The following is a 23,195-nucleotide window of genomic DNA, read 5'->3' on the forward strand; positions in this document are numbered from 1 at the left end:
CAGTGAGTCACTGGCTGCGTGGGCGCTGGCATTGGCTCCTCTCTCCACAGAGTCTGCAGATGGTGAAGATGAAGTGACTGATTGAGGAGAAGCCACTGAGTATAAATAGGCTGAAAAAGTGGGGAGCAATAATGCTGGTCGGACAGCATTAAAGCTGGCCGACTGGTGCATAAAATGCTCCACTGGCATAAAATGCCACACCAGAAAAATACCTAAAATACTTAATAAAAAATGCCCAGCCCAGATCAAGCTCAGACTCACACATGAGCTGACAAATACTCTGCTAACACATGCGACGTTGCAACTTGTTGCACAAATGTCGCATCTATTCTGTGGGGTCACTTCACCCATCAAACGGCGGCTTCTGGTCACGGAATCATGATTAGACAAGAAGCAGGGTTTAGGGTGTCTTCTTATCCAACCCATTCCCAATTGCACTAGGCCGACAACGTTCGGTCCTAGGGGTTCCATCTCAATCCAAGTTTCAACATTTGATCGAGTGATCCTTAGGGTAGAAACCCTAGATCGTTTCTTGCAAGTGCGTCCAATTGTCCCTACATTCCATAAATGTGGGCAGGACCTAAGGGTTTCGACTTGGCAACAAGTGCGACTAGGTTAAGTCCTTAACGTGCTAAACCCTAGTTAGCACTTGGAGTATATTGTTTCGATTTAACCATCCTATGCGAATCCTTTGCGGTTTAGGTGTTTTGGGTAATCCAGTCTACTTATCTTACGACAAGGACGGACCATTCCTAAAGATGTTGTCTTGATCTAAAAGGGAAAAAACTAGTTGCATTACGATACAATTCTCATAAGCACACGATTCATTGCCTCTACGTATGATTAGATTCACAATTCCTAACTCTTCTTGTTAAGACCAAAGCACATGTTAAATTACGGCATAGTTTCCATTGATCCTACTAGGGCTTGCATTCACGAATCATGCCACTAAGCTTTTAAGATTTTACGTTCAAATGAACCATGCAGCCTTTCCTTAAGTGTACCCTTGATGTATGAAATTATTCGTACGATGAATGTGTATTATGCAACCTTTCCTAACTATTATGTAATTAGATGAGATTCATGCCAATTGAAGCTAGAGTTAACCTATTTCATGCAGCCCTTAGAATCCTTTCCATGCTTTGCAATTCCCTATGGTTGATAACAACTTTCTTAATGAATCATTACGAAGAAGATTTGTCTAAGAATGCGACATGCGATTTAATCTTTCCATGCATAATCAAGGGTGTACTATAATAGTTTCGACTTTGTAATGCTAGTCATTAGTTATTCTAGACTCGTCACTTTGCAATGCACGAAAGACAAGTTGCTAATAAGGTGCTAAAATGCATAGACACCTTATGTTCCTTTTTCGTTCATTCCATTGAAAATACAAACGACCAACTTCGTATCGTGAATTACTTTAAGTAAATTTCAACTAGCCAATTTATTTCAATCGCATTTAGCTAGGTGGATTTGACAAGCATAAGTGCATCCTAATTCCATGAAATAACCATGCATAACTGCATTACTTCTACGTAAATAAAAATAGGAAGAAAACCTGGACTTGTGGGCTCGGTGAAATATCCACATGAATATTAGGAGATGATCCTCTTGCAGGTGTGCCTTGTGACTTTTTAGGGGCCATCGTGATTTCAGCTTCTGGTTTGCCTTCGTGGATTCGGATTGCTTGCCTTGGTACGTAGCCTTAAGATCTTTGCCCGTCTTCCTCGTACGCGGAGATTCCCTTTGAATTATGGCTCCTTGATAGAAGTATCGACTTGCAGAATTTGGCTTTGGAAGGCCTTAGGGTTCGGAGCTTGGGCCTTCTTTCTTTCGGGAAAAGAGGTTCAAGACATGAGATCCGGACGGGGATTTGTCACCATTGGTAACAACTCTGCCGTCCTCATTTGAGGAGTGGGGATCATTCTCCTATTGGTTGATCGGCATACTTTCTCGGCCAAAGTACTTTATGTATCAAATTTGGGCTTTAGCCTCTTATCTGTTTACAGTCTTACACAACTAGGTACACATGTCATTTTTACCCAGGATGTTGTCACTGTGGATGATGCATCTACCAGAGCTGCTCTTTAGACAAGCACATAGGAGGATGGACTTTACATACTCATAGCCCTTGCTGCGTGGTCTTCACCTTCACACGAGCTTGGATTGCTTTGGCATGCTTGTTATGGGCATTTAAACCTTGATGCTATTAGACGGGGCTTCTTGGAAGAAGATGGTGGAGGGACTTCAAGATTTCCCCCCCCATTCACACTCTTTGCTCCAGTTGATTGAGGGGCAAGCAACATAAATAGCCTCATCTACAGGTTGCTACTTGGAGGGCTTCGATACCGGTCGAGTTGGTTCACATTGACCTTTGTGGACTTATGGGCATGGCCTTCCTTGGGAAGGCCAAGTATCTCATACTGATTATTGACGACTTTAGCTGTTATATGTGGTGCTACTTCTTGGCATACAAGAGTGAGACGTGCTCCCACTTCTACGAATGGAAGGTGTTTGTGGAAACGCAAACCTCTTTCCAAGTTCTTAGAGTATGAGCAAACCACGGCAATGAGTTTTGTTTTAACATGTTCTTAGTTTTGCAGGGATCACGGTATTTAAATGGAGTGCTCCCATCCGAACACACCATCCAAGAATGGCGTGGTGGAGGGTGCCAATTGGACCATGCTCAAAATGGCCAGCGATCAATATTGGAGCATAGGAGTCTCCCCCATTTCCTTTGGGGTGAGACTGTGGCTATTGTGGTACATATCCACAACATGTCCCCTACTTTGGCATTGAAGGATATGACTCCTGTTGAGGTTTTCTTTGGCAAGAATCCTTCTGTATTCCATTTTTGCATCTTTGGGTGTGAGGCACATGTCCATGTGGACAAGAAGGAAAGAGGGAGCAAACTTGACCCCAAGTCAAAGAAGCTTATCTTTGTGGGCTATAGCATAACCACGAAGGGCTATTGGCTCTACAACTTATAGACTCGAAAGCTTGAGGTGAGCGGGGATGTGCACATATATTTGATCAGATCGTGGCCTTTGAAGATCTGATTGATGGTTCTTCTGTTGTTGTAGGTGGTTCTTCATCGTTGATTGATTTGCCCTTCTTTCCCCCCCCTCCTCCCCTCCCCCCACCCACCAAAAGATCAGCCCCTCCCCTTCCTTCTAGGTTATCCATTAGCACCCCTCCTCCATATGTGACTCCTCCCTCTTCTACCCTGTCTCCCTCTTCTTCTCCCCTTTGATGTTGTGAAGATTTCGGAGTTGAGAGTGAAGGTGCAAAGAGTTGAGAGTAGTAGAGTGAGCACAACACTTGATGTTCGGTACAAAGACTAATGTATTACTTTTTAGGTTTTGAATATATATAAAGTACAAGTGAAGGGTGCGTTCACACCGGAATATGATAAAAGACACGACGAGCCTTTATTTCCACCAATCTCCCACCTGAAGGCAACATGCCGGAATTAGCTAAGTCTATGCATGTACAATGTTGAAAGACACATATACTATCCAACCCCCATCATCTAGCGGCAATGAGAAAACCGCTTGGTTGGAAGACCCTTCATAAGAAGGTCTGCAGGATTATCATTTGTATGTACCTTGACAAGATCAATGCCTTTGCTGTCAAGTACATCCCTGATAAAGTGATACTTCACCTGTATGTGCTGTCTTTGCGTGAAAGATAGGATTTCGTGCTAGCATGATAGCACTCTGACTGTCACAGTGGAGGATAGGAACCTCTGTAATCCCAAGCTCTCTCACTAGATGTGAAAGCCATAAAGCCTCTTTGCATGCCTTTGTGGTAGCCACATATTTTGCCTCTGTAGTAGACAATGCAACACACTTTTGCAGCCTAGATATCCAAGAGACTGCTTCTCCTATGAAAATAAACACATATCCTGAAGTAGACTTCTTGCGGTCAGGATGGCCAGTATAGTCTGCATTCGTGAAATCAATAATAGATGACTTCTGCTTATCGGAATATGATAAAAGGCACGACGAGCCTTTATTTCCACCAATCTCCCACCTGAAGGCAACGTGCCGGAATTAGCTAAGTCTATGTATGTACAATGTTGAAAGACACATATACTATCCAACCCCCATTATCTAGCGGCAATGAGAAAACCGCTTGGTTGGAAGACCCTTCATAAGAAGGTCTGCAGGATTATCATTTGTATATACCTTGACAAGATCAATGCCTTTGCTGTCAAGTACATCCCTGATAAAGTGATACTTCACCTGTATGTGCTGTCTTTGCGTGAAAGACAGGATTTCGTGCTAGCATGATAGCACTCTGACTGTCACAGTGGAGGATAGGAACCTCTGTAATCCCAAGCTCTCTCACTAGATGTGAAAGCCATAAAGCCTCTTTGCATGCCTTTGTGGTAGCCACATATTTTACCTCTGTAGTAGACAATGCAACACACTTTTGCAGCCTAGATATCCAAGAGACTGCTTCTCCTATGAAAATAAACACATATCCTGAAGTAGACTTCTTGCAGTCAGGATGGCCAGTATAGTCTGCATTCGTGAAATCAATAACAGATGACTTCTGCTTACCAAAGCAGATACACAAATCCTTTGTGCCCTTAAGGTATCTCATGATACCCTTCATTGCTTCCCAATGCTTTTTGCTAGGATATGCCATCTGCTAACCACTCCCATCGCAAATGCAATGTCAGGATATGTAGCAACCATAGCATACATCAAGCTACCAATAGTTGAAGCATAGGATATCTTTGTCATTTCAGCCTTTCCATCATCTAATGTAGGGCTATCATCTGCACTAAGTTTCATATATGGAGGCAATGGTACACTAATAGCTTTTCCCTCTCCATATTGAAATGCTACAAAACTTTTGTAATATACTCTTGTTGTGATAGATAAAGAAGACCCTTTGATTTGTCTTTGAGTATACGCATGCCAAGAATGCGTCAAAGATGGTAAATAACCCAAATGAGAGAGCACTTTTATTCCAGATTGACTCATGTGTCCCAACAGCTATGCCGCAAAGAAACACATGGCTGCTTAGTTATGGCGACAACATGGTCACGCACACTAGATACATGCAAAGGATACAATGTATCACTTTTGGACCCCTTGGCAATACTGAAGGAGCTCTTACAAATTTTGCATTTGCTATCCCCAAAGGTGGTGTGATAGCCTTCATCTAGTTGCCCTGTGCTTATCAAGATCTTCTTGAGTTGAGGTACATGTCTCACATTATGCAAAATAAACACGGAGCCATGCTGAAATTCCAGTTTCACACTGCCAATGCCTGCAATTTTACATGTATAGTTATCCCCCAAGTGGACAACACCACGCACAACACCATTGTAGTCAGAGAACCACTCATGATGTGGTGTGACTTGAAAGGACGCACCCGAATCAAGTATCCAAGTGTGTATATCATCCTCATAATCTGCAATCAATGCATGTGCATCCAAAGAAGCAAGAAGTACATCACCATCACTGTCATTATCATGCGTGACTACATTAACCTCTTCTATTTTCACATCGCTCTTTTTGGTAGGTAGGTTGTCCTTATTTTCAACCTTGTTGGCTTCATTGTTTTTGTTTTTGCCCTTCTCTTTCTTCAGTTGAAAGCAATCCCTTTTGTAGTGCCCTTTTTTGCCACAATGACGGCACTCCACATTCTTTCCACGAGATTTGCTGCGTGCTCTGTTTTCAGAAGTGCTCTTACTCTAAAATCTGCCCCTAGTGTGTAATGCATTTGAAGACTTGTTTGTTGAGTTATTTTGCCTATTGAGTTCTTCCATCAGCAAAGAACTTTCCACATCAGAGTATAACAGCTGAGTATTCGAATTACTCAAAGCTGTCTTAAAAGCATCCCAACTTTGAGATAGGGTGCATAGCAAGAAGGTAGCTTTGAACTCTTCATCAATATGGAAATCCAAAGCAATCAGCTGACTGAAAATTGAGTTAAAGTTATTCAAATGTACAAACATGGTTGTACCCTCTTTCATGCGAAAGTCCATCAGTTTTTTCAGCCAATAAACCTTGTTGGCTGCACTTTTTTGAGCATACAATTCTTCAAGCCTATTGCATATGCTGAATTCAACTTCTCAATGTTAAAGAGCAAGTTGTCTGACACTGAGAGCTCAATGGTAGAGCGAGCAAGCTCGTCCAAGTCATCCCACTTGACTTGTTCCATGTTTGCTGGTTTGATTCCTTTTGTTTTGATGGGCTTTACATATTTCTTCTGCACCAAGACATTGTAGCATTGTTTTTGCCAAATTGCAAAATTATGTGCACCCTCTAGCTTCTTAATGTGCAAAAGATTACTGCTGTCACTGTTTCCAGCCATAATTTGCAGTCCCAAATTGACTAACTAGTCACCAAAGGCAAGCCCAAATGTGACACAAGTGACCACTGTACACAAGAGTATGAACCAGCAATGAAAATCCCAAGGTTGCAGAAATTTCAGATCTGCAAATAGATTTTCAGAATTAAAAATTGTCTTTACTGCAATCCTCAAGCAATTTCTGACACACTTAGAGACCAAGCCACGAGTTACATGTGAAATCCCCAAAATTTCACTGCAATTTCTGCTCCAAAGGCATTCCCGAGCATAAATTTGACAGTTTGGATCAAAAGCCCCAAATTTTAGAGGATAATCCATCCGGATTGCATCAATACACTTATTTGAGCACATATGCCAAGCATCTTTGCACAAATTGATGAAATTCTGCAAAAGCCCCAAATTCCTTGGGTTTGGTGTGCACAAATTTCAGTGAAATTAAAAAAAGTTCACTAAAATGTGAAAAGCCCTAAAATTTCACGAGCAAATGTGCATGGATTTTGCAATTTTTGAGTCAGATTGTCGAGTTTTGCATTTAAGTCCCCAAATTCGGGAAAAGCCCCAATTTTCCAGGAGTAGATGTGCACAGATTTGTATTCTGTGCTTGTATGTGCAAACATATGGTAGAGAAGGGAGAGCAAAGTGGAAAAAAAAAAAAAAAAAAGAAACGTTGACTGCTCATTTCACGTTTGCTGCCCACGTTGACTCGTGTGGTCGTCGCATCCTGGTGGTCATGTCTGCAGCCTGTTGAAGTGTCTGCCCGTTGAACCTGGTTGCGTGTCGCTTGGGCTTGGGCTTTGTCGCCTGCAGCATGGTTACATGTCGCACTGAGCTTGGTTGCATTCGCGTTGAGCTTGGTCCCGTGTAGGTCCCGTTTGGCTTGCATCAACCTGTTGCCTGTTGCGTGTAACAAGCGCTGACAAAGATGCCGCCCGTCCCCTGCTCACTACACCCGTGGTCCTGCTGGTTTGACTGCCTCTCCTGCACTTGCTGAACACTGACAACTGCTACCAACACCTCTCACTTGAGGTCACCTAACTAGCTTGTCCAACTTCGAGAAGCGTGTACTCCTTGTGCTCTGATACCAATTGTTGTGAAGATTTTGGAGCTGAGAGTGAAGGTGCAAAGAGTTGAGAGTAGTAGAGTGAGAGAGTGAGCACGACACTTGATGTTCAATACAAAGACTAATGTACCACTTTTTAGGTTTTGAATATATATAAGTACAACAAGAGAAGGCACTGGTGCGTTCATACCCGAACATGATAAAAGGCACGGTGAGCCTTTATTTTCAACATTTGACACTTGATGGCTCCTTCCTCTTCTACCTCTTCATCGAGTGTTTCTATCCCTTTCTCATCTCCTCAGGTTTTCTTTGGCGGGATTGAGCCATCATAGAGAGAGCCTTCTTCATCGGATGAGGATGATTTACCTTCCCTTAGTGAGGGGGAGTCCCTTTCATAGATAGGTGCATTACAAGTACCTGAGGCCTCTCGGTCTCCTTTGTAGCAGGTTGAGTCTATCACCATCCCTAGATGGTATGAGAGGTTCATGCAGGAGCCGGGGATTACTTAGTTCCGTGAGACACCTCTAGGCCCATGTAGATCAGCTAGGATTCAAGGCTAGTAGGATAATTCACTCTACATGAACTGAGCTTGATTCTATTGAGTAGAACTAGACTTGGGAGGTGGTTCCTCATCCAAAGAAGCGGAAGGTGATTGGTGTCAAGTGGGTTTATAAGACTAGCGAGATGATGCTGGAGAACAAAGTGGCAAGTTTGGCAATGCATATATGCAGTCCACTATGTTTGGGACTCATGGTGTTAATGCCGGTCATGCGAATGCCTATATAGTGTTGGTTACAAGAAAAAACATTGCTAGTAATACATGCAATGTATGGGAAAATGCATCTTGGTATGACTGGTAGTATGCAAATTCTCATGCATAGTCACATTGCAATGGTCTAAAGTATATAAACAAGAATATTTCCTTATGCATCTGGTGCTCCTAGCATGCTATGTAGACATGAAGGGCTAGTCAATTGGATGCAATGTTGCAAATTACTTAGGTTGGAAATGCAACAATGTGAAGGTATAAAGCATTGCAATGTTTAAGGGGAAGAAAGGCCTACAACCTAGTGGAGGTTTCGAGGCAAGTAAAGTTAGAGGTAAAGTTTCCATATACTTCTTAGTGAAGCTTCAGCATTGTTTCACCAATAGATGCAAAGTGGATGACTTGGTAGACCATCCTCAATTATTGCAGCTTTACCTAGATGCCTTTTAGTTAGAGCCGATTTCAATTCGGGCTCAGTGAGGTTCAACCAAACAGGGATTCAGAGCATTTCTTGACCCTCAAATAGGGGGTTACCTGATCCTTGGATAAGCATAAGGCAAGGCATGTTGACAAGGGATTTTCTCAACAAGTCAGCTTGGATTACTTTGAGACCTTTGTATCTATAGCTCAGATGTCCACTATTCGAGCTATCTTGGCTCTAGTTGCTCATCACCATTGGCTAGTTTATTAGATGGATTTGAAGTCCGCCATTTTGAATGGCATCTTGGAGGAGGAGATTTTTGCAGAAGGCCCTTTATGGCCTAAAACAAGCTCCTCAAGCTTAGTACCATAGGATTGATCACTTCTTCGTATAGAGTGGCTTCCACGTTTAGATCATGATCCCAACCTTTATTACAAGGTTGAGGGTGACAGGTCTGTTTTGGTCATTTTGTATATTGACGACATTATTCTCACAGGGAGTGTCTCATAGGAGGTTGATTGGACTTCGAAAATCTCGTGACAGGAGATCGACATGATGGATCTTGGGATTCTCTAATTCTTCCTTCGTTTGGGGATTTATCAGATAGCATATGGCATCTTCATTTTTGAGCACAAGTACATCTTCGAGTTACTTTTGGAGTTTGGCATGGTTGTGTGCTGGCCTATTTCTTGCCCCATGGACCTTGAGTCCAAGTTATTGGTAGTAAGTGTTCTCCTTCTCGATGCTACTCGGTACCGGTGCCTTGTTGGCTTATTGATTTGCCTTATTCAGACTTGGCCGAATATTTCCTTTGTGGTAGCATTGCTGTCTTCTTTTATAAGAACTCCTACTTAGGCTCATTGGCGGGCTGCTTTGCACTATTTACAGGGGACTCGATCCTACGGGATCATGTATGGAGAGGGGGGCACTCTTTTTGGATGGAGTGACTTCGATTGGGTAGGTGATGCGGATTCGAGATAGTTGACTACTAGTTATGCTTTCTCCCTTGGATCGCGAGCTATCTTGTGGAGCAGCGATAAGAAGCAAGCTATTGTGGCACTTTCTTCCATGGTGGTAGAGTACTACGCCCTTTGTTCGATTGCTATGGAGGCAGTGTGACTCCATTGTATGTTGGCAGAGGTTGGCTTTCCCTAGATTGGACCCACTCAGCTATGTGTGGACAACTAGAGGGCCCTAGCTTTAGCCTTTGGCTAAGAACCCCGTGTTTTATCCTCGCATGAAGCACATCGAGGTTTAATACCATTATGTTTGAGAGCGGATCGTGGATTTGGAGTTATGGGTGGCCTACTGTCCCACGGAGGACAACACAGTGGATCTCTTTACGAAGCCTTTGCTAAAGGCTTCCACACTTCATCACACAAGGTTGTTGGGTCTTTAGACCCTCCGAAGATCTGGAAGAGGGTGTTACTTTGCCTATTTTAGGGTTTGTTAGTCTGTCATCTCCTGGTTGTGAGCCCTTGTCAGAGGCTGAGGGAGACAGTGGAGCTTTGATAGTTTAATGTGCATTTCCCGTATGTTTCCTAGGTTTTCCGGTCATTTTACTGCCCCCTGCCACATTGTGACTACTCTGGAGGGACACATCGATATCTGTGCTGCCACATCATCATTTCTGCAGTAGTTTGGTGGAGTTGGACTGCATTTACTGCAGTTGCTAGATTTTTGGTGGCAGGTCAGCCGATTTTTGGGTCTGAGATGCAGGTCGGCCAGTTTGGGGGGAATTCCAGCTATTTATACCCCCCCTCCCACTTGGTAGACTCATTCATTCTTCTGCAGGTTTTGCTGCACACTTTGTCTCTGGTATTCCCCTCCACCTCCGGTGCTGTTGCCATCATTCTCGGCCTGTTTCAGTGCCCTCATTGATGCCTCTGGCTCCAATCAGTCCATAGTGTTGTATTCAACATTCATTGATGCCTCGGGCTGCATGTAGGGACTGATCAGTCCACAGTGTTGTATTCAGCATTCATCCAGTTGGTGCAGATTTCTTTGCTCTTTCTCTTGCTGTCTCTCTCTTCCTTTCTCTCTGTGTTTGTGTTCCTCTTCCGTTGTGCACTCTCACATTGAGAGGGGGTGTTAGCAGTCATGTTTGTCATGCATAGTCATCTCCTGTTTGTGAGCCCTGGTCTGAGACAGATGTTCAGCCTGCTGAAAAGGGACTCACGTAATAAGGGTGCTAGGAGCATTTGTCAAACCAACAAGGCAATGGCCGAGAACTCACGTAAACTAAAGTTTGTTTGCAAAGTTGTTTTATGCATGTCTTGATGTTTGATACATATATGATGGTACTCTTCAAATCTATCTGTTAAAAAATTGTGGAGCCCTACAATTAGTCCTCTAAATACTGATCTTTACTTTTCGTTTTATGGACTTTCTAGAAATAAGCTCATGCACAGAAAAAGAAGCTCTAGCAAAAACACTTGTGGAACATTCTTTGTCTATAAAATATGTTGTATTCTCAATACAAATGGAGTCTCCATCAACTAAACTACATAGGCACTTAGTTAACATCATTTGCACTAAACAACTTAATAATGAATTCAAAATATGTTTAAATCCTAAAGAACAAATGATAGACAAAAGGGCAATGCTACATGCAGTGACTGTTTTATATTGCTATTTATGATTAGCTAGGGTAATGATGACTGATATTACCCTTCAGATTTAAAAAGTGAGAAATATTAACTGCTATTAATTGATGGGAAACTGCAAAAACAAGCAAGCTTTCTGTGAAGAGCCCATTGTATAAAGTGCATTCTGAGAAAAATATGAAATAATTACCCCGTTCATTAATTTTGTAGCACTTACACATCCTGTTTCTTGTTGCTGTCTTTAAATCATCTTACATATTTTTGGTTGCTTGCAGAAAAGCCCTGGTGGTCAGGTGGAATTGGCATTAGTAGTGTATCACAGTCATGGTTCTCATAATGGTGGGCAAGTGACCTTACATTCTTTTTACTGTATTAAGGGTTTTTATTGAATATATTTGGTAGGTCATTTTCCACTAGTTTTAAGACACCGAAAAGTCTTCTGACCTTGTTTCTTTGTTGGAGTTTCTTTTTGGTTTTAAGTTTGGGTATTTGCTTGACATGACAGGTTGTTTGGTGCAGCAGACTGGTTGGACAACAAATATTGAGTTGTTTTGGAAGTGGTTGTCTTCTATAAACTTTTCAGGAGGAGGTTTCGGAGAAGTTGCTGTTGCAGAGGGATTAGCAGAAGCTTTGCTGGTAACTTTTGTGAAGGGAGTTTTCTTTTTGGGTGGCGGGGGGGCGGGGGAGGCATGTGTTTAAGTAGAAAACTTTGTCAATCGCCTCCTTTTTGTTGGCAGGATTTGTAAATTGATTTGAAAAAGAAAGAAAAAAAACTATCACGATGTTTTGTTGCACTGAATCTGTGTTATTGCTTGGTTGTTCTCAGATCCATGAAGAAAAACTACCATAAAAGGATATCATATTGCCAAGATGTCTAGGATCCCTTACTAAGCAACTCTATAGTAGGTGACAAGGACCTCATATTTTTCAAACTGCATGGGAAGTCAAAATCCTCTGATTGGAGAGGTGCTTAACACTTTCTTTTCTGAGACAAGGCACATGCGAATGCCTGTAAGGGGATGTGCTTCCCCCCTAAATATTGACCGTGAGTACAAGCAAGAGCCATGTTAGCATTTTTCCTTTGGGATGCTCCTCCTCAGTACCCCTACCAAGGAGGACCAACTGAATGTTTAGTGGGCAAGAACCTGGACATTTGTTAGCAGTCGACTTTTCTTGTGAGCCTCTGTCTGAGTCAGAGGAGGACATTTAGGGCTCTGGCACCGTCATCTCTGCCCTGTGCTTTCTGTGCAGTCCACCAGCAGTAGCTTGTTTCCATTCATGGCAGCTCATCGTGCTCCCTCCTTGATCGCTGACCTTTGTACTTTACATGCTTGGGGAGTGGACACCCTTTTGCTGCTGGTTGGTACACTTTCGACTGATCTTGCTTTTTCATAAATGGATGGTCTGACCAATTTTTGGTTTTGACCTCAGCCTTGCTTTTTGGCTTGATAGCGTTTGTCATCCGCTGTTGGTTCTATCCATCTGTTAAGCAACTCAACAGATAGGACAAGCTATCTGTTAAGGATAGAATCCGAATAGCCCACTTCCCAGATCTTGCTGCTACCCACTTCCCAGAGTTCCTAAACAGCTGCTATGTTTTCTCCTCCAAAGGCTTTGTTTGCTTCTTTTCACTCTTTTGGCACTGTTGCAGCTGCATTTTTGTCCTTGCTGACTATGGTGGCAGCCTCCAACACCCGAGCTTTGGTGGTGTGCTGCTTCAAGATCAGCTAGAGGCTGCCTCCACCAACTCCCTCCACTCAGCCCACACCTAGTTTTTCTCTACTCTTGGACACACATTATTCCATTCAGTTCATTGAGTTATTCCTTCACTCTTTTGTGTTTTTCTTGAGTTTCTCCCCGACTTCAGTCATTTTAGTCAAGTTCCTACACATATTGTGTTTTCTTTGCAAACCAATAAGGCTTTCTCCTCACATGTCCTTGCATTTCCTAGAGTCGTGTTATGCAGGTCTTGAGATATCTCAATGGTACTAACATGCATGGTCGGCACTTCAATTCTAGATTACATTCGCAAGGATTCACAAATTCAGACTAGGCTGGAGTCCAAGATACCTACTAGGACTTATACCCAAAAGTCCCACGGTGGTTATACGTTCTCACTCATATCAGCTCCTATTTCTTAGTCCATCCGTAAGCAATCTAATATTTCAGCTTCTTCCACAGAAGTAAAGTATAGAGCTCTCTATGTGCCACTTCTAACGCCATCTACCTTCGGTCCACCATCTTCATTGAGGTGCACTTTCCTCTCAACTCTCCTACCTCCATCTTCATCAACAGCCAAAGTGCCATCACCATTGCAAGGAACCCACTTGTATCCTCCACGGCAAGGTATGTGGGGGTGCACTTCCACTTCCCCATAGAGTAGGTTGACTGGGGGCTATTCAGGTCCAGCTTGTCCTATCTGCATAGAATCATGTTAACCTCCTTATGAAGATGGTCAACCAACAAACACACCAACACTTGTGTGACAACATTGATATAGGTCTCCTCCCCCCACCCCCACCCCCACCCCCGCCATCCCCACCCCCAAAAAGTATCGAGTTAGAGAGGTCCAGCTTGTCCTATCTGCATAGAATCATGTTAACCTCCTCATGAAGATGGTCAACCAACAAACACACCAACACTTGTGCGACAACATTGATATAGGTCTCTTCCAGCATCAATGTGGTAGGAGGAGGATTGCCTCTTTGCCATTGTACTTTCAGGGTCTTGTTTGTCACAAAGTTGACCAATAGAGAGTAGATTGACCCCAAGCTGCAGGACAAAGTAAACATAATTGATTGTGGCTTGATTCAGGCCTTGATCAATATCAAAGAGAACTAAACCAGCACACTAAATTTCTGGTCAATATCAAAGAGAACTGGATCAACATAAACTCGCTGAAGAAACACACTGAATTTTTGAACCCTACTGTAGACTCAAAAAATACAAAATGCAGAAGTGTAGAGTGAAGGAACACTCCCTAAAATGAATGAGATAATATATGTCCAAAGAGCGGAGGAAAACTTAAACCACTCTCTCGAGGAGCAGGCTGAGTGGAGGGAGTCAATAGAAGCAACCTCCACATGACCCCAAAGCAGGATACTATCAAAACTCGGATATCAAAGGATGCCACTGATGCCAAACAGAATGAAAACATTGTTGTAGCAGTACTGAAAGAGTGAACAGCAAATGCAGGCTCTAGAGGAGAAAATGCAGCCATCTTGGAACACCAGGAAGTGGGCACCAGCATGATTTGGTGGAAACACAAAATTGTCTAGATGATGGCATCAGCCAGGACGGTTCAAACAGTAGCAAAAGCAGCAGATTTAATGTTGGAAATGCCAGACAAGTGGCCAAAAACAGGTCACTTGCAGCCAGAAGATGACACGGAAGCAGGGCGGCAACAAAACAGCGTGCTGTTCAGCATATGCAGCTATTTCAAGGTCCTAGTAGCAGGTCGGCAACTTGGAGCAGTCTCCAGCAAGTGGACAGCAAGGGTGATGGCAGCAAATGAAGCATGAGGGTTGTGGGATGTGTGAAGTAGCTGGACATATCCCTATTATAAACACATGAGCCAACCAACTGTCTTGGGCAGTGCCTGGGCACTCTCGGGTGGCACCTAGATACTTTGGGTGCACTATGTGTAGGCACCTGGACACTTTCTAGTACATTTAGACTTTGAGTTATGGGGATGTTTAATGAGCTGAAAGAAAGGGGATTCTATGCAGATAGGACAAGCTGGACCCGAATAGCCCCCAGTCAACCTACTCTATGGGGAAGTGGAAGTGCACCCCCACATACCTTGTCGTGGAGAATACAAGTGGGTTCCTTGCAATGGTGATGGCACTTTTGTTGTCGATGAAGATGGAGATAGGAGAGTTGAGAGGAAAGTGCACCTCAATGAAGATGGTGGACCGAAGGTAGATGGCGTTAGAAGTGGCACATAGAGAGCTCTATACTTTATTTCTGTGGACGAAGTTGAAATAATAGATTGCTTACGGATGGACCAAGAATTAGGAGCTGATGTGAGTGAGAACATATAACAACCGTGGGACTTTTGGGTATAAGTCCTAGTAGGTATCTTGGACTCCAGCCTAGTCTGAATTTGTGAATTCTTGCGAACGTAATCTAGAATTGAAGTGTAGACCATGCTTGTTAGTACCATTGAGATATCTCAAGACATGCATAACACAACTCTAGGAAATGCAAGGACATGTGAGGAGAAAGCCTTATTGGTTTGCAAAGAAAACATAATATGTGTAGGAACTTGACTAAAATGACTGAAGTCGGGTAGAAACTCAAGAAAAACACAAAAGAGTGAAGGAATAACTCAATGAACTGAATGGAATAATGTATGTCCAAGAGTGGAGAAAAACTAGGTGTGGGCTGAGTGGAGGGAGTTGGTGGAGGCAGCCTCTAGCTGAGCTTGAAGCAGCACACCACCAAAGCTCGGGTGTTGGAGGCTGCCACCATAGTTAGCGAGGACAAAAATGCAGCTGCAACAGTGCCAAAAGATGAAAAGAAGCAAACAAAGCCTTTGGAGGAGAAAACATAGCAGCTGTTTAGGAACTTTGGGAAGTGGGTAGCAGCAAGATCTGATGAAAATGCAGCTTGCACATTGTTCTGATGATGATGTCAGCTGGGGCAGTTTAAAGAGCAACACACATGGCTGATCTGATGCTAGAAACACTAGATAGGGAGATTGAGGATGATCTGATAGTAGGGCAGCCTGGTGATCGTAGGCATGGGAGGTTTTTTTGCTGCAGTCGGAGCACGTGATGCTTGGAGAGACCTTGCTTTCCACAGGAGGGAGAGGTCGTTGGACTTGTCTTGGGGATACATGCGGCTAGGTGGAGTCTTGGTGGAGCAGTTGGACAAATTTTATGTGGGAGAGTGGGGAGGCTCTCGTGGAGGCTAGATTGAGCAGTTGGTAGGCACCACATTGCCCGATCATTGCCTGGTTCTCTTGACACTTGCCCCCCAACATCCGCCCTAGACACATGATCCTGTCAGATCCTTGACTTGATCTATAGGAGGGAGGAGGTGACGAGACAGATAGAGCAGATTTGGACCAGAGAATGGGACAAGAGGGACCGGATACTAGAGGAGGTTGCAGATGTCCTAGTTGAGTCGAGCAGAATCTGCCAAGAGGCAGCCATACATGCCAGGCAGCAGTGCTGAGAGGAGGAGAGAGCACTCTGGCGGGACCTTGCAGCCACACAGAGATTATTGCAGGAGGCACCAAGGGATCCCACCCTCCATGCAGAAGAGGTGCGTGTGCGAGCAGCCATTGTTGGCCTAGAGGATAGGCGCTTGGAGTTCTCTTTCTGAACCTCAGCAGCCTTTTGGGCGCGGAAGGGGGACACGATGTGTAGGGAGTTCTTCCAGGTGCACCAGCCTCGCACCGCAGGAGAGCAGATATGTAGCCTTTGGGATCAGTATGGGAGGACCTGTTCTAGCCCAGGCGAGGTGATGGAGATTGCCACCGACTATTATACGCGGCTTTCCCAGCAGGAGACAACTTCAGCTAGAGGATAGAGATGTAGACAACAGGTATGGGATCACATCCAGTCCCTCGTCACAGAGGAGATGGGACGCTCCCTCCTAGCTCCCTTTACAGAGAAGGAACTAGAGGAGGCTTTCCATATACAGGATGGGCAAAAATGCCTGGGGGAGGATGGCCTCTCTAAGGCCTTCTTTACTACCTACTGGGAAGTGGTGAAGGACCCCCTACTGATGGCCTTCCACAAGATTTTCACTTGAGGACAGATGCCTGGGAGTCTCTTGGTAGGCCTTATGAGTCTTCTCCCCAAAGGGGGAGACTGGTTGGAGCTTTCCCAGTGGAGACCAATCACCTTATTGTCAGTGGCCTATAAGGCACTGGCAAAGATGATTGATAGGCGACTACACCCCTTGCTTCCAGACATCATCCATGACACACTGATTGGCTTTGTCCAGGATAGGAGCATCCTAGACAATGTATTTACCTTCTCTGAGGTGACTGAGTGAGCTTAGCACAATGGGCAGAGACTAGCTGTACTACTCTTGGATTTCGAGAAAGCCTATGACAGGGTGGATTGGGATTTTCTAGAGGGCACCATGGTGAGGTTGGGATTCCCCCAGGCTTGGATTCGTGGGGTCTCCGCCTTGTACAGATCGGCCACTAGTAGGGTTCTCATAGGTGGAAGGCGAGGGGAGGAGTTTCGGCTGGAGAGATCTATTTGACAGGGTTGCCTCCTAGCCCCATACCTGTTTCTACTCTTCGCAGAGGCGATGTCTCACTTCCTCAGGTCATGTGTGAGTGGATTATGCGGCATCCGACTTCCAATGAGAGACGAGGCTGAGTTATTAGGCTCAGAGTACGCAGATGATACAACCCTCTATATAGAGGATGATGAGTTGATGCTAGAGAGAGTGAGGCTGGCTCTTGACGTGTTCTGTTCCGCCGCGAGAGCGAAAATCAACTGGCTAAAGTCGGTTGGTTTCCCCATTGACCCGTACTCCAGCACGGACTGGGGCGTCCACCTGGGATTTAGATGAGTGAGCACAGGGCAGACCGTCCGCTGGTACCTAGGGTTCCAGGTGGGACTCGACATTACTCTTGCCCAACAGTTTCTTCCTGTCCTTGATTCTATTCAGAGGAAACTAACATCTAAAGCAGAGTTCACCTCTCACTAGCCGGACAAGCCCTGGTGGTTAACCAGGTCCTCCTAGCAACGGCCTGGTACATCGCCTCGTGTTGGTGCTTCTCCTCATGGTGCGTAGTGCAGCTTTGCCGCCTAGTGAGGAATTTTCTTTGGTCAAAGTCTGATGGTTCGAGAGATTCGAGGGCCAAGGTGGCGTGGGCGACCATCATACGACATAAGTCAGAGGGAGGGCTTGGGATCATAGACCCAGAGTATCAGAGTATGGCCCTCTTGAGCAAGCTAGTTGTCTGTGGTCTCACACCAAGCAGGTAGACGTGGAAGGTCTTATTGCAGGAGGGCTTTCATGACTGTAGACCGAGGCTTGGCGGTGAGTGGAGGCCGTCCCTGAGATGGATCTTCACGTTAGCCTAGATCATCCCCCCAGATCACCTTTCCTTCACAACTTACTCCGCGTGTGGCAAGGCCTCCGTAAGGCCCTAATCCAGAGCCCCTCAGGCTGCTAGGAGAAATAGTTTGTCAGTTGGTGATCTGGAACCCTCAGGTCAAAGATCGGGAAGGGGCACAGATAGATGATCGCCCCCACATCCCATGGGTTGGGTGGAAGGCAGGCCCGGCTCGTACCATCAGGACATGGCGGGAGGTGTACAGGATGGTGGACGAGGTGTTACAGCGAGTATTAGGCTGCCAGAGAGGAGTGGAGTTGAGAAGGGAGATAGACGTAGCAATACCTTCGGAGTGGCTTGCTCCTTCGATACGAGAGTCGATAGAGCCCGGGGAGGTATGAGCACCTAGGTTTTCACCAGCAGGCATCTCCCTTCAGGTGGCCTAGAAATAGATTGTCAGTCGGTGATTTGGAACCCTCATGTCAAAGATCGGGAAGGGGCACAGATAGGTGGGCGCCCCCACATCCCGTGGGCTGGGTGGAAGGCCGGCCCGGCTCGTACCATCAAGACATGGCGGGAGGTGTACAGGATGGCGGACCAGGTGTTACAACGAGTATTAGGCTACCAGAGAGGAGTGGAGTTGAGAAGGGAGATAGACGCAGCAATACCTCCGAAGTGGCTTGCTCCTTCGATATGAGAGTCGATAGAGCGTGGGGAGGTATGAGCACCTAGGTTTTCACCAGCAGGCATTCCCCTTCAGGTGGTAGGTAGAGTGGGTGGCGGTCCGTAGGGGACTTTTTTCACCGTTCAGGAGGGGGGACATTTGGCCCTTGACAGAGGGCAGCAGGATGAGGGGATTGCCGCCCTTTCGTGGAGGAGGATTCGGGTGGTGGGCCTTCAGGGGAAGACATGGCGACTGAATCCCTATGTTTTCTGGAAGGAGCTCAGGGAGTGGTGCCTTTGGATCTGGGAGGGCAGACCGCTTGATGAGCTGGAGTGGGATCCAGGAGAGTGGCTATGGCCGGCCTCTACGGTCGCTAAGAAGCCACCCAGGTTCCTAGAGTAGACTGCTAGGATTTGCAGACATGTACTGATGCAGGAGGATATGGACTGAGCGCCGTCACGTAGCAGGTACTGGGCAGAGCAAAGCATCACAGAGCCCTTCCGATGGACCTTTTGGCGTCGCCTATGGGATAGCTGGAGGCCGAGGAGAGTGTCGTATTTCTTATGGCTGGTGGCACATGGATGCTTGGCAGTGGGAAGTTGGCTTTCCCAAATGCAGGAGGGAGGTTGTAAGTGCTGCACACAACAGCCTCTGGAAACCCCAAAGCACTGCCTTTGGTCATGTGAGGAGGCGCAGCTTGTGTGGGAGGAGCATGCCGCATCCTTCGCCGTATAGCACCTAGCCTTGGGTGTATCTCATGGGGAGCTTTCTGTTGGCAAGCAGTCAGCCAGGGCCGTCACCTTTTGTATGAGGCTGGAATGCAAGACACAATATTCATTATCGAGGCAGGGTTGTGTGCAGTGGTCGGTGTGGAGGCTCTACCCATCCGCCGGGTACTGAAGCCCACAACAGACCGCTCGGAGGTATGGGAGATCATAGGGAGTCTTACTGGATGGCATATTTGGAAGGCACCGTGTCAGGAGGCTTTCGACGGAGAGAGACTTTCAGCACATGCGACCTTAGCAGAGCTCTGGACCTCCATCATCCACTCCCTCCGCGGTTGATGGGATTAGGTGCAGGGTGAGTCCAGGGCGAGTCAAGAGTTCGGAGGTTACTTCATGCGCACTTGGGGCAGCCAAGGTCTGTTCGTTATGTAGGTAGACAGCCCCAGTTGGCGATATATACCTCCCCATGGCTTCTTGCCCTCATCCATCCCCCCTAGACCGCCTTGAGAGGCTTGTATACATGATGTATTGGTGACTTTGTATCAGCTCCAGCTAGTTTGTTGAGCATGAGCACTCTGTTGTAATCAGTCTTTTAAGTAATATAATCAGCCACATTTTATTTGCAAAAAAAAAAGAAAAAAAAGGGTAGCTTGCTGATCAGTGAACTGAAGCATGCCATAACGAGTCTTCTAGGAACATAATCAGAGCAAAATCTATGCCGAGAATTGATCTCTCGCCCACAGAACATAATAGAAACAATTATCCTCCTCTTCTTCATCACCCTCCATAGCGATCCTTAAGAAAACACACGAGAGAGAGAGAGAGAGAGAGAGAGAGAGAGAGAGAGAGAGAGAGAGAGAGAGAGAACAAATGCTCTCGAAGTACATGTGAGAGAGAGAGGGGTATATTGAAGAAGCACACCCCAATCTTCCCCCACATGCACCCCTTTGTGCAAGAATCTATGGATTAATTATGTTTTTTAATGTACATTGACCTTAGCCACCATTGCTTTTGGGCCTTCAAAAGTTATGCCCCTTTTTTAGAAATTCATCATTTTACAAAATATAATAAGGCTAGTATGATATACTATATGCTTGATTTAGATCTGTTAGGGTGCTAGATTTTGAGCATCCATGGGCATCATCACCAACACAACTGTTTGGAGGTCGTGGTAGTTGGTAGGCAGCAAGTCGAGCAATCGCTTGTCTTGGGGATGTGAAATTTTAAGATGTTCTAATCTTACTGATAACATTTGATTAAGATATAAATCAAATGTGCAAGGTTGTTTAGCACATGTGATGCAAAGGGTAGTTATTTTATGGTAACAAGCCAAGGGCCCTGAGGATGTAGTGAGTGTCAAAGAAAAAAGTTGTAATAAGTTATGACTGACACATACTAGGTGGTACCTCGTGTCAGATTTGGGCCTAGATCAATTTATGACACTAATGTCAATGGTGACATTAGAGACTAGGCATTGATTAATTAATTAATTAATTAATGCTAGTTTTAGGGTCAATAACTGCTTAGGATACTTGGAAGACAAATTGGCTTGGCCAATTTAATTATTGGTTGGTGAAATTAAATTTTTGAGTGCTAGAATAAATGTTAAATTAATTTTCAGAATTAATATTCTAAAAATTAATTTAATAAGCTAGATAATGTTGAAAAATGGGATTAGAACGTTGTCACTTGGCAAAACTTGCCCCCTACAAGTGGGAAAAAGGTTTTTAGGAGCTAGTGGAAGTCTATTCTAGCAATTGTGAGAGAGGAGGCTGTTAGAGAGCAAGGAGAGGTTGCTGATATGATTTGTAGCCACTAGGGATGAGTCCTACAGCATGTGACAGTAGTTTGGAGCCCTCGTAGAGGAGGTGATAGCAACCCAAAGTTTTTTTAGTGCAGATGACAACATACAAGAGGGGGCAACAGTCTATCTGGTGGTTCTAAGTTGTAAGTGATATCTTGCATGGCTGTTTGAGCAAGGAATTAATAGTTTTGTAGTATTTCTTGCAATGAAACTTTGAAATTTTTGTCTTTATAGCATTTTCTCTCTTATCCCCTAGCCATCTCTTAAGTTAGCTTAGCAAAATCTAGCCATTTGAGTCATTAGAGATGGAGATATTGGAAAATATTTGTTGTAAGCCCTAATTTACAACAAAAATTAGGGCTTGACAACTACCTTGTGATGGGTGCCCAGAATTGAGGGCCTATGACTTGAATTCCAATAGCTAAAATTGAGGAATTTCGGGGAGATTTAAGAGGCCATCCAACCAATATTAGATTTGGGGCTGAATTTGTCTTTTGAGGAGTAGGGTGAAGGCCAATGTTGGAGTAAACCAAGGGGTAAATTTGTTTGGAGGCTTGCTAGTCATTTATGACAGTAAGGAGCATTTGTATTAGTAGAAGAGGTTAGAGGATCTCAATTGTACTCCATCCATTTACAATAAAAGTTAAAGAAATACTGCAAGTGGCACTAGTTTTAGGGCCTACAGGCTGTCCATTGTCCAAGATTAAAGCGGTAAAGTGTGCATTTTTAGTATATGTGAATTTATGTTGCTGTAATTAGTGCTTAATCAGGTTATTTACCGCCCTATCCGAGGAGGAAGGTTGGTATTGTAACCAGCCTTTCTTCCGTGGATGGGTGGTAAATCCATGATTACAACTTAATTGCAGTAGCAAACAATAAATGCAAATCTGAAAATACAAATTTACCTACTAATCTTGGACAATGCACACCCGATTGGTCCCAAAATTGGTATCAAAATTTGAGGACAGCAGCTAAAATGACTGTGCAATTGGCAAATGATCCTCAGTTCATGCATTTTTGAATCCCTTAAGGGAGGGAAGCAAAGGTAAGAAAATGAGATCATCTTTAAGAGCTTCGGGACAACAAGGTGCATGGAAGGAAGAGCCAATACAGCAACATGATATTCCAAATGTGGATAGCGAGCATAAACAAATGATACATATGTAAGGCCATCTTGGTAGTGTTAATCTAATGGGTTTTGGAGAGTAGGGCATGCATATAATTATGGGACAGCTATGTTACTTTGGTGGTGCCACTAGTTTTCATGTTATTGTTACGGGAACATGAAATTTTGAGATGTCCTAATCTTGCCGATAACACTTGATTAAGGTATTAATCAGATGTGCAAGGTTATTTAGCACATGTGATGCACATGGCAGTTATTTCATAGTAACAAGCCAAGGACCACGAGGATGTAGTGGGTGTGAAAGGCAAAAGTTGTAATAAGTTATGCATGACAAGTACTAGGTGGTGACATTAGAGACTAGGTATTAATTAATTAATTAATACCGGTCTAAGAGCTAATAATTGCTCAGGGAGACTTGGAAGATAAACTGGTGGGTGAAATAAAATTTTTGAGCACTAGAATAATTAGTAAATTAATTTTCAAAATTAATAATAGGAAAATTAATTTAATAAGCTGGATAATGCTAAAAATGGAATTATAAGGTTGCCACTTGGTAAAACTTGTTCATGCAAGTGGGAAAAGCGTTTTTAGGGGTTGGTGGAAGTCTATTGTAGCCATTGTGAGAGAGAAGGAGAGTGTTAGAGAGCAAGGAGAGGT

At 44.4% G+C, this 23,195-nt stretch overlaps 1 protein-coding gene across 5 annotated transcripts in view; it reads left to right on the plus strand.

Annotated features, from left to right (window-relative positions):
* PFT1 (phytochrome and flowering time regulatory protein (PFT1)) overlaps positions 1 to 23,195 on the plus strand; it is a 194,660-nt gene that overhangs the window by 21,956 nt on the left and 149,509 nt on the right. For 4 of the 5 annotated variants that reach the window (XM_087689221.1, XM_087689222.1, XM_087689223.1 and 1 more), the window contains exons 3-4: positions 11,465 to 11,528; positions 11,695 to 11,825. In XM_087689221.1, the coding sequence (XP_087545347.1) occupies positions 11,465 to 11,528; positions 11,695 to 11,825 (195 nt within the window). Of the gene's footprint in view, positions 1 to 11,464; positions 11,529 to 11,694; positions 11,826 to 12,110; positions 12,156 to 23,195 lie in introns of those variants that run through there. The other variant, XM_087689225.1, reaches the window with a different exon arrangement.

This window comes from Lygodium microphyllum, chromosome 12 (genome assembly GCF_053477565.2).
Source record: "Lygodium microphyllum isolate KBCC chromosome 12, Lygodium_microphyllum_v1.1.10, whole genome shotgun sequence".
Classification (NCBI taxonomy): domain Eukaryota; kingdom Viridiplantae; phylum Streptophyta; class Polypodiopsida; order Schizaeales; family Lygodiaceae; genus Lygodium; species Lygodium microphyllum.